Raw genomic sequence first — 15,595 nt, forward strand, 5'->3', positions numbered from 1 at the left:
TTTCATCAGTTACTGTGTGATTTTTAATCAATGTGGCATATAAGCCCACTGTAGATGTTGACTTGCATTAACTTCCACTGGGAGATTTTTGTATGTCGTGTATATCTATAACTCTTTAAACTGCCTTTAGCATTTTCTGTTTTCAGAATTATTTTTTCTTCTAGTTTAATAGATCAGACAGATATTCTATCTTTTGAATTGAAACAACTCCTCATGCACTCCTGAGGAAAATGAAAACTGATTAGAGGATAACTGCCCCCCTCTCACAGTTGTTGTTTTTTTTTTTTTTTTCTTTTCCTCAATTTAAATCTCTTTAGCTCCTGAGAATAACATAGATTACTTTTTATTTTCTAGCTGAAAATAAAGTCTGTTGTTACCCAGATTAAAGTTTTACTCCTGACTTAAATAGGAACATGAGGAAATCCTCTTTCATGACCCAAAGTTCACATATGTTAAGCTATCATAGCAATCTGTCAGCCTCACATCAAGTTTTCAGAACACGGACGTTGCAGCTTAGGACTGCTGCAGTGGCTGACCCTGGCTGGAGGCCTCCAAAGGGCAACTGAGGCAGCTGGGGAAAAACATCCATCAGTACCTTTGCCTGGACACTTCAAATTTTCCCCTAACAAAGCTCATAGAAAAAGCCAGATAGTTTGTGTGTATTTTTTTTTTTTTTCTTCCTGGAAATTTTGCTCTAAATCTGACAGACTTACAAAGAGGTATTCCAAATAAAAACAATGTTCTCATCGCTTGTAGGAAATTTAACTTTACTAGCTGTTGGTCTAAATAGACCTCATGGGTTAATATTACTACATAATGGGGGTTCTTACACAGTATGTTAATAATGCAAACAAAAGCAAACATATTTCAGTCTGATAAATTTAAGATATGATTCAAATGACATTTAGGAGGCTACCATACCTCACTATTATTCTTCTTGCATAGTATTTAAGTAAATGAAAGGCTGACAAGTGCCTGTTAGAAATATTTTCTCCATGTTCATAACTGATTTTTAAAATAAATATCGGCAAATTCTTTCTGTGTTTATACATAGCTACTAGACCTTAATCAACAGCATGTTGAACTCCACATTTAACAACATGAATAGGTGCTAGAATATGGGCTAGTGCACAGCCAACTAGAGAAACAAAATTTGTCTGAGTTTCCTCAGTATGCTATTAAAACTGTCAAGAGTACATTAATAGTAGAAATGCTTGTGTAAAATATTTTTCCCCCAGCATCTCCCTAAACTTTGACTCTCTAATGTCATTGGTAGATAGTATAGTGGAATAAACTGAAACATAGACAGATTAAGCCTTGTGGTACATATTAACAGCACAGTACAATCCCATTTGGGTTGCAAAAAATATTTTCTGCCAAAGTACAATTTCAGTGTTATGTTATCACTTCTTTTAGATCACATAGCAGGTAGGACTTAAGAAATTAAACTTTAATGTATTAATTGTTACAGCTTTTAGTGCATCTCATGCAGAGTTGATGATAGTTGTCATAATCATGGACATTGGTGGCATCTTTAGATAGACTGAGCATGGACAGGAGAAAGTGATACTTTTCTAACAACTTCTCTCACAAGGAAGCATAGAACAGTTCAGTAACCACTCCAGCTTCTCCTTGGGGAAGACAAGTCAACCTCCTCCTAGCAATTCAGTTTTAGATACAGAGCAACAGCAAATTTTTCTGGCCGGACAGTTAGAGTGAGCCTGGAGCCCCACAGCTTTTCCTAGTCCTGTCTATGACTGTGGTTCACTAACTACACTCCAGTGCATTTATTTTACCCCATGTAATAGCCAGGCCAAAGAGCTCACAATGCATGTTATTAATGTCTGTACAGCTCCCTGTGGCAATGGGGATTGTGAAAACTGCTGCTTGATTTCTCAGTAGCACACTTGTCAGACACTTTTTGTTATTGATAGCTGAACAGGTACATGATGAAAAGTGAGCACTTCAGGCTGGTAAAAACAAACACACACCAAAAAAATAACAAAACCCCCTAGCTTTCAATATAAGTCTTTCAAAACAGCAGGAGACATCGCAGCTATAGACTTACACATTTCCACTGTCCTCCTGATAATGAACTGGCGAATTGTAGGTTATGCAAGACTAGCACAAGCCTGCCTGTTCTTGACAGAATCAGTTAATCCACCTGGCTTTTCAGGTATTGACAGCATCATACAAAGAAAATCAATTATCTGAGATAATCAAATCCACTATCTTCATCTCAGCTTTCTCATTCATTTAATCTAATTCTTGAGTATTGACATTATTCCAGGCATAATGGAAACATAAGTACTTCATTAAAGCCAGCACCTGGACATATTCAATAGTGTAGCAAGAGCTAATAAAACAATGCAACCTTGCTGTTATGAATCAACTGACATGAGACACAACCAAAAATATGTGCTTCTCAAAACAACCTTTAAAGAAACAGTAGTTTCAGATGAAGATGCCTTGCTCCTGCAGAGGTTTCACCCCAGAGTGCTATGCCACTACATGGGAAGAGTAAAGGTTTGCACAGTGCCTGAAAACCATGATCTGAGCTGAAGGTGTTCAGGTGCAAGATGCATCCTGGCTGCCCATAACAGCATCTCTTAAGGTAACAGAGCCATAGGGCTCCAGACTGAGCAGGGGGGTAGGAGGCCCCAGTTTCAGTAAGAACAGGCTTTGATGTCAGCATGTGAATAATACTAGAAGAAGTCAGATGAACATTAAATAACCCAGGAAGCATCAGTGACTTCAGTGAAAAAAGCAAGTAGTGAAATGAGAAGTTCACTTGGCAAGTAAAAGCTTATTAAGAAGGGAAGAATTTCACCCCAAGACGGGTCTAAGCCAAAACGAACACATCTGATACATAAAGCACAATCATTTTTATTTTGTTTGTGTGACTGTTGATACAGGTGATGTTCAAATAATTTATGTGTGACTGGGCAACAAGATTCAAAAAGGGAACATATCTTAAATTTGAGCCATTTTATGTTTCATTACTTTCCACTCAGATAATCCAGAATGGTTGCAGAGTATGTAGCCCTCAGGTCACTGAGTATTATTATAATAATTGAAAATGCAACTATTCATGTAGTCTGTAGTAGGTATAAGAATGTAGACTTTCATGGACAAACATTCCTGTCTGAGATTAGACCTTATCAGGTATTAGAACATTAGAACACTAATTGACTCATCCTCTATTTCCCACATAATTTATATAAAAACAACTTTTTTCTAAAGAATTCTAAAGATGGAGCACTTTTTGTGGTGTCATTTTCATCCTTCCCATTACATTGTCTGGAACACTGTATAATGGAGTAGAATTGTTCGTAATAATTCCAAATAGATACTCTCAAATCAGCAGATTTTGAAAGTCCTCAAGATTGGTTTTACCTGTTACCTCATTAAAATATGAAGACTTAAATAAAATCTATAGATCAGTAGGTATTTTCTCACTTTTTGCTTTGCATTTAGCTTAGAAATGAAATTGTATTTTTTTGGTCTCATTTCCAAGCCCTCACTCAATACAGCATTGATTCAGAACTATTTGGTCAGTATTCCAGGTATTTGCACTTATATTAATATCTCCAAAAATATGTCCATTAAATGTCAATGTAATCAAATTATTAACAAGGACATTTTATTTTATGATACATGACATCACCAAGTATTTTATGTATCAATATTATACTTAAGTGATAATGCAAATATTGGCTTATTTATAAGGGTTATATGTTATTGGGCAAGCAGTTCAAGCACCTAAAAATCTCAGAGTCAGCCTGCTGATCAGAATTTAACATCTCCAGGAACCTCTGGGATACCAGAAGTTCCCTATGTTTTCTATTATTCTTGGCATTACAGCTATTGAAAGTCATTGCAGATTAGAATGCTGTTTAATCAGTGCTGTGGATGTTACAACAACCCTCTAAGTTTACAAACTGTTAGGATAATCTACTAAAAAAACGACTTACCCAACACGAGCTTCAATACAGATGCAGAAGGATAAATGCACAGAGGAGTTAAATGGTTTCTTACCACAGGCATCCTGATTCTGCGTATTCAAGGAGTCTTTTCTGCAAGTTGTTCTCTGAAACAATTTCATTACTCTTTACCAGCCTGAGGATGGAGTCAGCTGATTTTCCCAGTCAATGAATAGCTCTATTCAAAGACTTAAGCTTTGGGTTAATAATTGAGCTGTCCCCTTCTGGGTCTAAGCTCAAGGGCAGGTGGCGGGTTCGGTTCCTCAGAGGTCCCACTGCTGCAGGAGCACGAAAGGGACAGGGGCTTGGCAGGAGCTGGCTCTTGGGGGACACTTTGGCTTCTGCGCATGGGGACAGACTCATATAAGCCAGTTGCTGATAAACTAGTACAGCCCCTACTGAGGGTGCAATAGCCTCAACTGAGAAGAGATAAAATGAGAACCACGGGCACTCTGAAGGATCACTAAGCTTTAGGAGGCTAAGCCAGCATAAGCTTTAATTTTATATTAACAGGTTTTACTGGCAGCCTTAATATTTCAGGCCAAGGTAATAAATTTTTAGCACTATCTTTTACTTGCTTGTGTCCAACAGACACTACCCAGGGTCTGTTTCAGGTGATATGGAGTCTCAGTGAGTGCTATTCTTCAGGCTCTTGTCTGGAGAGCAGGATGTGTGCTGCCCAAGATTTTCAAATGCATCTCAACTGTCTTAAAGCCTTGAAATTCAGACAGATGCTGAATTCCCACTTCATTAAAATACTATTTTTTAGAGTTCTCTATTTGAGCACTGTGAAGTGAAACAGGCAACAGCACATTGTTTCTGAGTTGTCAGACAGAATATTTTAATTCTATTTAACTTATGACTCATAGTTAGTGGGAACTTGAAATAGGTTTTAAGAAGAGGGTAGAAAGAGAGCCCTAGAAATTTAAGGTTTTCTGATACTGTCCATTAGATATAACCTGTGCTTGGACTACTATTTGGAATAGTAAATAACTATCGGCATTGCCTCTACACCAGTTGGTAAAAGAATTGTCTTTAAAGCCTTTTCTCTGTTCTAATGCTATGAAATGTCACATGAGACCAAACTTGCTGTTTCTCCCACTTGCAGCTGTTCTGCAATAGAAACAATCAGGGATGATTTTTTTTTCCACTGGGTTTCAAGCTTCTTTCTGCTCAACTGATGAAAGATAAACACTACACATATTACACAGTCAGCCAGACTGTGCAAGCCAGATATGGGGGGAAGGCACATATTCTTGACTTATAATTGGATCAACATTCAGCATTGAAGGGAGGATGGGATTTCACATTTCTCTAATTTCTCCTGCCCACAGATGCAGTGACAAATAAGAGCTTTAGGCAATAACAGTAGCAGAAAGGCACTAAACTGTAGGGAAACATGCTCCATTTTTTGTCATGGGGAGATATGTTTTTCCTCTCCTATTTTGGGCCTCAGATCTTCCCATGTTCTGTAGCTTGGGGGCAGATTTTAGTGCAGTCACACAGCATCAAAACAGCTTCTTATAACAACATGTCAGTAACTAATTTAAAGATAAAATTAAAAAAAAGGACAAGTAGTAATGGTTTTAAACTAAAAAATGGTAGATTCAGACTAGATAAAAGGAGAAAATTTTTTACAATGAGAATGGTAAAACACTGGCACAGGTTGCCCAGAGAGGTGGTAGGTGCTCCATCCCTGGAAACATTCAAGATGAGGCTGGACAGGGATCTGAGCAACCTTATCTGATGAAGAGGGGTCAGACCAGATGAGCTTTAAAGATCCCTTCCAATCCAAATTATTTGATAAAAAACAAACCCCACATGCTTACTTCTGACACAAACTGAGACTAGTATGTGCTAAGAAGCAAGATCTGAGGGTTCTTACTGCTAGAAGATGCTGGCTTGGGACCTCTCAGCCTTTGCACTTGTCAATAGCTGTCAGCACTTTTGTCCCAAAAAGCAGCTGGACCAGCTGGCTTGGACCAGCAATACCGTATTTTAGTACTGATTGTAGTGACCCTGTCAGGAAGCATTTTTTCCCCTTTTCCTCATATCCTAGCTACAGGCAATATTTCTGACAGTAGATCTTCAATTTTGTCAGAAATTGCTTCCCCTAACACAGCCTGGGTTGGGAATCACATTCCCCAAGAGACTTCCTTCATCTCGTGTTGTGCGGAATGGTGTTTCCGCAGAGAAAGTGGTACTTTTGTCTATCTGCAAGCTGCAGACAGCTCCTAAAGTGAAAGGTCAGACATTAAAGTACTATCTGCAGAGCTAACATTTTTCTTCCACTCACTCCTAGAGAAACTTGAACAGTGCTACCTGAATATACTGAGATAATTTCTACATCAAATAGAGAGCAAGGTGGACTTCTCTACCCAAGGTAGCTGGGATGTGACAATTCAAAGAAGGAAAACAAGGAAATAAACAGAAAGTTTTATGCAAGCTTTGTTAAGGAGGTACAGCAAAAATCGTTATGTGGCAGAGGTCCCCCATCACTGCCCTCTCCAGCATCTCCAGACCCACTAGAAATTGAAAATGGGTGTGAGCGCAAGCAAAGGAGGAGGGACAGGGAAGGGACAACGCTGCTTAGAGGCACCTACGAAGGCTTAAGCTAGCAATAGCGGGGGGGCCCTCTCCCACTGCCGCCCACGCACGGCGGGGGGCGGGCTCGAACCCACGGTCCCGCGTCGCGGCGCCCCCGCAGTGCCCGGCCGGCTGCGAGGCTGCACGGAGGCGGCTGCCGCGCTCCCTCCTCCGCGGCCCCGGCTGCAGGTAAGGCGCGTCGGGCCTCGGAGAACGCGGAGCCTGTCCCCTTAAACCCAGCACTGCTCCTTCCCAGGGGTGCTCCTGCCTTCCCTTCTCATTCCTCCCTCCCTGCTCAAGTGTGTTTTTTTTTTTTTTTTTTTTTTTAAATGTTCTCTCTCTCTGAGGCATTGTTAAAATGCACTCTGATATATTAAAATATCACAGAATAACTCAAATTGCCATTAAAGAAAGAAATAATATCTGAGAAGTGAGTTTGCCCAAAAAAGCCTGCACAATACTTATTTTTAAAGTGAAGAGCATGTGGAGGAACTTCTGCCAGAAAGATAATTTAAGAGCTAGCTTTGATTTTCTTCCCCCCAACTCCTTATCAAACTTGCATATCTCACCACAAATGCATACATAGATCAACAATGTGCCAGTGCTTAAAAAGGTGTACAGTATTGGAATGAAAATAGATCACACTGATTAAAGCTGTTGCTGGGTGTTCAGTCATGAGGGGAAATATTTGAATTAAATGAAAGCATTTTATTTCTCTAGCAAGCTTTCTTCCAATTATATATATATATATATACACACACTAACATAAATCACCTGCCTATATGAATAATTTCAATGTCTATTCAAACTTCATAAATGGGTTTCTCAAAGGTGGTTCTTCATCATAATGCAACTCCAGGTAAATCTAATGACTGCATTACAATAAATCTAAAGCAGTATGTACTTAGAAAAGAGGATGATACTGAAACAGTCACACTTATCACATGGGAAGATTAGTTAAATCTGATTAGTGGAAAAAATCTGAAATAAGTGTTTTATTGAAAAATGCAATAAACTTTCAAAGTCCCCTCTTGTGATTTCTTTCTAGACTGAATTCCTGTTGACTTTGAGCTCAGTTCCACATCTTGGGCAGAATAATGCCCCTGACTTCAGCTTTGCAGGTACAAACATGTGCAGCAGAGTCCAGGGTACTGAACTATGTAAACATTCACATTTTTGTCTGGCTGTACAATTAAAAGCACTTCTTGTAATTATAATTTGCTAATAGTGTTTCTACTGAATATTTTTAATTACATTAATTTGTGCCAGTTCTTTTCAAATGGTAAAGCTTTCTAGATCGTAAAATACCTAAAATGCTTTAAAAACTGATTTTCTCCTTCCTAGTCTTTCATCCTGTTGCACTGCTCAAAATGGTTAGTTTGTAAATCCCTTGTTTACAGGACACTTACTAATTCAGCAGGGAATTACAAAGCTTGGACTCAAACTGACAAGTAGTTATTTGGTGACTAAGTGTACTTTCTCCAGAGGTTTACAGGCATGCATAAGAACAGACAAACCAGGAAAATCTATGGATCAAATTCATAATTTGCATGGAAAACAAGGCATCACTGCAGTATGTTTTCTCCCTTCTTCCCCTTTTCCTCCCAAAAAACCCAAACTTTTGCAATTGCAAACAAAATTAATTGCAAAACAAGGGGCTGATTCTCTGTCCTATCTCTGAGACATATTGCAAAATGTTCAATGAGAAGATGGATATGATTAAGCCTGATCTGATACCACAGGGCTATAATTTTTCCCTCACAGCCCCAAGCATATGTTCAGTGACATATAGCAAGATGTCCCTCATTCTCCCATGCCAGGGGCTGCAGGGAGGGAAGCCATGGGCAGATGAGTTGGGTCCTGGATAGTTTCTACAACATGAGAATACTTGAGCAAAGCTCACAGACTTTAGGGTCTATATGGGGACACTCTCCTCCAGGTTAAGAGCCAGAAGATCCTAGCTCTGTTATCTTGCATAATGCACAATAATTTAAGATGGCATCAGAAAGAGATTATTTCACTTGTCTTTTCAAATCAAGTTGTTACTTTCTTAATCCAAACCAGCATATTCTGTTCAACTTTCTGGGTTTTCAACTATTTATATTAATCCTATCTATTTTGATAGTGCACAAACAAAACTGTGGCTCCATTTTGCTGGAGGCTGTAGAAACAAGTTATCCTGGTCTAACTAGTGAAGTGTGGTATCAGTGCTGCAGCACTACAGGATCTGCTTTCAACACACACATGTAGGTGCCTTTTAGAAACCTGGTCACCTGAAGTGCTCACCCAGGCAGCTGTCAACTCTGAGATGGGAGACCACCCAAGCCATCAGTGTTCATCACATGAAAGCTGTTCACACCTTCCTGCAAAGCAAAAGCCTTTGTTTATATCCCTTTGAGGTTTCATTCATCATTTGCAGCCTCTGAAAGTTGCCTACCTTTTTGACTTTACTGAAACACATTCATTCTTTAAACTGCTTGAAAATTGAGCACTTCTCTGCTGCTTTGGTGTAGCCACATGGGTGGGCTGTGACTTGTGACTGTCACATCAAACAGACTGGTGTGGTAGAAGGTGATCCCTTACTGTCTGTGGGATGAGGTGTGTGAGGACCTTGCAGTGCTGACACACACCTTAAAAAGCCAGTAAAGGTCCTGGATTTGAGATACCTGTAGTTTGGTACAAGATGACTCAAACATTTGCAGATGTACATAGAGGTCCAGCTGCAGATGGCAGAACTGGGATGTAGGGAGCAAAAGACTTAAGTAAAAATGTCTATATACACATACAAATGACCATTCACAACCCCACAAACTTCTGTTTCATTTGGCTAATTACTGATGGCAGCAATCATCAACCATGACTCAAATACCACTGATCTGATGGACTTTAAAGCTTCAGCTATCCAAAAGAGTATTTATGAACAAGGTGGAGATAAGTTTTTTAATGTGTTGCCTTTTTTTTCTTACTAGAAAATAGCCTGTTTGGCACACATTCTATAGATTTTTCAATAGGTATGAGCAGACTTTACAATGAGTGCTATATTTGAGTCACATGAACCCATTTATTAGAAGCGATTCCGTGAATGTTTATTACTACATCGATTTCTGTATATTGTTGAAAACTTTCAGTTCACTGTTGTGATGGTTGGAAGTAAGACATCTGGCACTTGTTCAGTGAAGGTGACTCCTAGAATTGTGTTATCATCCTAAACACCCAGTTATAAATCTGAAATTCATTTTCCTGGAAAACTATATAATATTAACATCTCTGCCAGTTAACCCATTTCCTAGCCAAACACTAATATATTTAAAATGCACATTTAAAATGTATTATTTGGCATATGCAACAGCTGTATTGATCAGAACAGAGCAAAAATTACATCCAGTATTTCACTTTGAACTATTGCTAGGTATATCCACAGTAGAAACTTAACATCTATCCAATTGCTAACATAGCACTGTCACCAGAGATGGCCCCTGTACCGCCTGTCTCTGCAAAGAAAACATGACAAGACAGCTGCTTTCCATGGACCAAGCAAATCTAATATTGCTTGCTTGCCCAAAGAGACTTTGCATGGTTTATGTCCATGCTATGCAAGATCAGATGTGCCTAGGGTTTAGAAACAAGCTAGCTGGTATGCCAAGAGCCAGCTTGTCAGCCAAATAAGAGGGTGCCCCTTGTAATAGGATGCAGACACTTGCACTAGTCCATTCTGATTAGTCAGTTCCCCAGATAGACACAGTATTGCTGCTGCTGGGTTTTATTCCTTCTTTCTAACTTGCTCCATTCAAAAAATCTCTTGCTACTTTTCACTCAAGCCATGCTCTTTGCAGTATTAATCTTAACATGAGAAAAAAAAATCTTAATTTGCAAAAATTTTACATGTTCTTCTCTTTCATGATCTATGTATTTTATAGTGTCATAATACTAGGGCTATTATAGACAGGCATCCATATTAATACACAGGCAGATAGCAAGTCCCTTCATTCCACAAAATGCTATCTGTCAGTAGCTACGGTCAGTCAGTTGTGTGCAGTTGGCTTTTCCAAGTGATGAGCAAAAGTTACTGTCCCTTTATTTTCACTTGTTGCTTGTGCACACCTGAAAGGGGATACGATTATTTCCTGTGCAACTTGGAAATAAGAAGAGTCAGGAAGACTGCCCAGAAGAACTGGGGATGCCAGTAGAGATGGCAATATAGCATCAAGTGTCAGTTTGTTAGAAGTAGGGACAGGAATGAAGAGTGAATAAAGAACCTAGAAGCGACAGTGGCATTCTGGGACCAAATCCTGGAAGAGTTTTTCCTTATCTCTCTGCTCCTCTACTTCTGAATATCTTCCACATATCCACTGCCTTTATCCCACTGAGTCTTCAGTATTTTCAGCTTTCCAAGCTGGGAGGAGTGGCTGACACACCAGAAGGCTGTGCTGCCATCCAGCAAGACCTGGACAGGCTGGAGAGTTGGTCAGGGAAAAATTTAATGAAGTATAACAAGGGAAAGTGCAGAGTCTTGCATCTGGGCAGGAACAACCCCAGGTTCCAGTATAAGTTGGGGAATGACCTATTAGAGAGCAGCATAGGGGAAAGGGACCTGGGGGTCCAGGTGGACAGCAGGATGACCATGAGCCAGCACTGTGCTCTTGTGGCCAGGAAGGCCAGTGGTACCTGGGGTGTATTAGAAGGGGGTTGGTTAGTAGGTCGAGAGAGGTTCTCCTTCCCCTCTGCCCTGGTGAGACCACAGCTGGAATATTGTGTCCAGTTCTGGGCCCCTCAGTTCCAGAAGGACAGGGAACTGCTGGAGAGAGTCCAGTGCAGAGCCACAAAGATGCTGAAGGGAGTGGAGCATCTCCCTTACGAGGAAAGGCTGAGGGAGCTGGGTCTCTTTAGCTTGGAGAAGAGGAGACTGGGGGGTGACCTCATTAATGTTTACAAATATATAAAGGGTGAGTGTCACGAGGATGGAGCCAGGCTCTTCTCGGTGACAACCAATGGTAGGACAAGGGGTAATGGGTTCAAAATGGAACACAAGAGGTTCCACTTAAATCTGAGAAGAAACTTCTCAGTGAGGGTGACAGACACTGGAACAGGCTGCCCAGGGGACTGTGGAGTCTCCTTCTCTGGAGACATTCAAAACCCAGTTGGACGCCTTCCTGTGTAACCTCATCTGGGTGTTCCTGCTCTGGCAGGGGGATTGGATTAGATGATCTTTTGAGGTCCCTTCCAATCCCTGACATTCTGTGATTCTGTGGTTCATATTGATCTAACAACCAGAGGATGGAGTTAAGAATATATACAGACTCATTGGCTGTGCTGCCGTTGTTGTGGACAGCTCAGCTAGGACAATACAGAGCAGGGGAGGTAGTTACACTTCCTAAGCACTCTGGCTGAATCCCTCTTGAATTTCTAGCTGCTTTTCATTCAAACAATTAAAGGTGCTGTCATTCAACAGTTTGGATTCAGAAATCAAAAGAAAACTGCAATGCTAATTCAGCTTATACTATCCATAAAGCCACTATTGACATTTTTAAGTAATTCTACATGCTGTTTTAGATGCCTGCAACAGCAGCCGTTGGAATTCAGGCATATGGCCACTAGTGTACGGCCAAGTGTTTATATCTGATAATTTTTAGTCTTTTCCATGCATTCACTTGTGGATAAGATAATCCAGTATGAGAGACATTTCATCCTTTGATTCATTCTCACAGAATTCACTTCCAGTGAAGTTTTAAGATACTGCTACTACCTCTGCCAACTCTGCCTTCATCTCATTTCAGTCTCGGAGGTTGGTGAAACTCACATAATTCACTTTTCCTCTCACACTGATGATAATAAATACTGAATTCCGAGGAGAAATGCCAAAACATCAGACACTATTTTACAGCCCTAATCTTATCTGATTCAAAGTAGGAAGTGTTGTTGTACCACTTCCCTGGGCAGCCTGTTTCAATGCCTGACAACCCTTTCCGTGGAGAATTTTTTCCTAATTTCCAGTCTAAACCTCCCCGGCACAACTTGAGGCCATTTTTTCTTGTCCTGTCACCCGCTACTTGGGAGACCAACACCCTCCATGCTACAACCTCCTTTCAGGTAGTTGGAGACAGCGATAAGGTCTCCCCTCAGCCTCCTTTCCTCCAGGCTAAACAGCCCCAGGTCCCTCAGCTGCTCCTCATCACACTTGTGCTCCAGACCCCTCACCAGCTTCACCACCCTCCTCTGCACTCTCTCTAATACTTCCATGTCCCATTCCTGGAGGTGTTTAAAAGGCATTTAGATGAGGTTCTTAGGGACATGGTTTAGTGCTAGAATTAGGTTAGGTTGTGGCTGGACTTTATGATCCTGAAGGTCTCTTCCAACTGAAATGATTCTATGATCATCATGTGGGAAACTGGGGCAGATATTTGTTACCTTCACCTCAATTACTTAATGGTATGTTTAGAATATGAAGATGTGCCAATATATGCACAATAATTTGGACAGCATGTAGCCTGTCTGGTAAATCGAATGGCTCAATATTCCATGCAGAAAATAGATTGTGTATATTTTTCTAGGCTCTGGGAAAGAGGAAAATATTTTGGGTCCTGCTGAACCAGTCTTAAATACCAGTAGTTAGTAAGGTCTACATATGCAGGAAGGAATCCTGCTGTGAGTGTATAGGATTTGATAAAGAAATACATGACAGAGGAAAGGTCCAGATGTGCAAACATGCCAAGAGGCAAGCTTTTCAATGGAACAAACCAGCTCAGTAAGCCCCACAAAAAAAACAGACAGCAGAGAAAAATGTGTGTGCATGCAAGCGTGTATGCGCATGCAGCAGTGATTTATATATCCAGCTTAAGTATTAGCTGTGAAACTGCTTAAGACTTCAATAGCTATCCAATTCTCTTGCTTCTATTTCCATGCTCTCTTCCTGAAAATACAAAATTAATTCACATACCATAGAATGGATTTGACCTTCCATGTGTTAAAGACTCATTTTCTACCCCATCCCCCCATAAAACTGCTAAATTGGATGTTGGTTAAGATCTGAAGTTAAACCAGTTGCCTTAGAAAGAGATTAGTAGTCAACACATTCATTTTGATCTTCAGTACTGTAAAAACTAAAACCAAGCAAGTACAGAAATATCCATAGGTTTCCTTAATCTATTTATAAAAGATCTTCAGACACATTAGGAGCTCATAGCAGCAATTGAAAAGCTAAATAAAAAAGAAGCTTTATGAAGTACTTAAAGTCTGTAAGAGCTTTTCTGGGAAACCAGAAAGATAATACTTATTTTTAGCATATTTTCCTGTGAGATAAAGATAATGAACGTAGAAAGTATCCATCCAAACCCAAAATGAGATACGCAGAAGAGATCCCACAATATGCACCAGGAGTGTTACAGAATCAGCATTTAGAGAGCAATGTTCTGACAACACCATCTGCTCATTTGTGCTGTATCTTCCTATAACAGGCTCTCTTAATGTCTCATGCGTGATTTTCTGTGGAAGTCAGTAGGAGTGTGTGATATGATGATTTATTTTGACATTAATATTTACCAGGCTGGTATATGCTTAAAGTATCCAAGATGCTGAGAATTTTTCCTTATTTAAAAAGCCATTGAAATGGCTTTCACTTTCCTTTGGAGACATTAACTTTTGTCGCTTCACCACTGTTACATACAAGTCATATACCATTCACAGTGCATTAATTTAAGTAAATACCACTAGTGTTGCTCTTACTAGAACTACAGATTGAAGGAAAAGTACTTTAGGGTAAAAACAAAAAAAAAGTCCACTAGCATTTTGCCTTGGTGACTAAAAGATGGAGAAACAAAGCTTCGAGTTGTGAAGCTTCAGATTCTTTCTTGTTAGTAGTTTATTGTGAAAGTGCAGGAGGCTGCTGCAAAAATAATTTTGGATATTGAAAATAGTATTGTTTGAATGCCCCTTCCTAAAACTTACAGAAGATATTTCATTTCTATTTATTGTCATTTAACAGTTGTCTTGCAGATTCTGAGTAAGCAATGTTCCTGTCATGTATATATTTTTTTTAAGATTTGAAGGAAGGCTTTCAAATAACATTTCAGTGCTTTGACAAAATACAGCAGAAGTTTGCACAGCCCATGAATTTCAGATCTATTGCATGACTGCATTAAAGTATTGACTGATACTCTTTTCATCTAGAAATAGATTACAGAGCTGACAGTTTACTTAAAATAACCATTACGGATGCAAAAAGCAAAGAAATCCCATTCAGAAAAAAGCATCATGCCTCAGCCAGACATTTTGACGAGAGTGAATGGTTATGTGTGATTATTTATATACAGTCAAATGATCTTTTTAAATAGAGTTAAAACATATAATTTCATTTTTCCTCATTAACAAAAAGCTTAGCAAAGATATGTATTATAGCTATTGTTACTAACCACGTAACAGAAATGTTGTCCTTGAACAGCTCTGTGTTCTAGTATGGTGTTGTGAATTTTCCATTCAGAGGAGTGCACTGATATGCTGATATGCACTCATTTACAAGCATGAATAGCAGAGACAAAACGTGGTGTTTATGATTCTGCTGCATGTGATTGCGTTATTTTTCAAAATGATTACTTTTCCTAATAAAGAACACATGCAAAAAATGAAAGAGCTGTAGTATTCTGAAATTCAGCTTCTATTAAATTGTTGCTGATACCATGTCTTTTTTGAAGTGTTGAGGTTTTTAATTGTAGATATTTACTAATACCTTTATAGAAGCAGCTATTCAAGATACAGTATCTTTAGTATTGAAAACATGTGAAATTTGCATATTCGAAATACAAGTGTGTTCTAAAACATCTCTGCACTTTTTCTTTTTTTAGGAGCTACAAGAACTTTTGAAACTTTCGAACAGCTGAAAATGTACAGTCTTAAATGCTGCAGTCTCAGAGCCCTTTTTCTCTCAATGCTCTGTAGGTAAGAAATACTTGCCAAAAATATTATTTTTTCAATGTGTAATAATATCAGTTGGTTTATAACCAAATTACTTATAATTAGAAATGTATCTGACCAGG

At 39.3% G+C, this 15,595-nt stretch overlaps 2 protein-coding genes across 8 annotated transcripts in view; one reads left to right on the forward strand and one right to left on the reverse strand.

The window, feature by feature from the left end:
• ENTPD1 (ectonucleoside triphosphate diphosphohydrolase 1) overlaps positions 1-4,120 on the reverse strand; it is a 55,815-nt gene extending 51,695 nt beyond the window's left edge. Inside the window, exon 1 of one of the 3 annotated variants that reach the window (XM_065067239.1) lies at positions 4,039-4,120. In XM_065067239.1, the coding sequence (XP_064923311.1) occupies positions 4,039-4,105 (67 nt within the window). In that variant the 5' untranslated portion in view covers positions 4,106-4,120. Of the gene's footprint in view, positions 1-3,974 lie in introns of all 3 variants that reach the window. The other 2 variants (XM_065067238.1, XM_065067237.1) reach the window with 2 other exon arrangements.
• Positions 1-15,595, forward strand: part of LOC102095212 (gamma-aminobutyric acid receptor subunit pi) — a 92,540-nt gene that overhangs the window by 30,554 nt on the left and 46,391 nt on the right. For 3 of the 5 annotated variants that reach the window (XM_021293812.2, XM_021293814.2, XM_021293813.2), the window contains exon 3: positions 15,404-15,497. In XM_021293812.2, coding sequence (XP_021149487.1) covers positions 15,442-15,497 — 56 coding nt within the window. In that variant the 5' untranslated portion in view covers positions 15,404-15,441. Of the gene's footprint in view, positions 1-6,371; positions 6,759-7,617; positions 7,691-15,403; positions 15,498-15,595 lie in introns of those variants that run through there. The other 2 variants (XM_065067248.1, XM_065067247.1) reach the window with 2 other exon arrangements.

This window comes from Columba livia, chromosome 6 (genome assembly GCF_036013475.1).
Source record: "Columba livia isolate bColLiv1 breed racing homer chromosome 6, bColLiv1.pat.W.v2, whole genome shotgun sequence".
NCBI lineage: Eukaryota > Metazoa > Chordata > Aves > Columbiformes > Columbidae > Columba > Columba livia.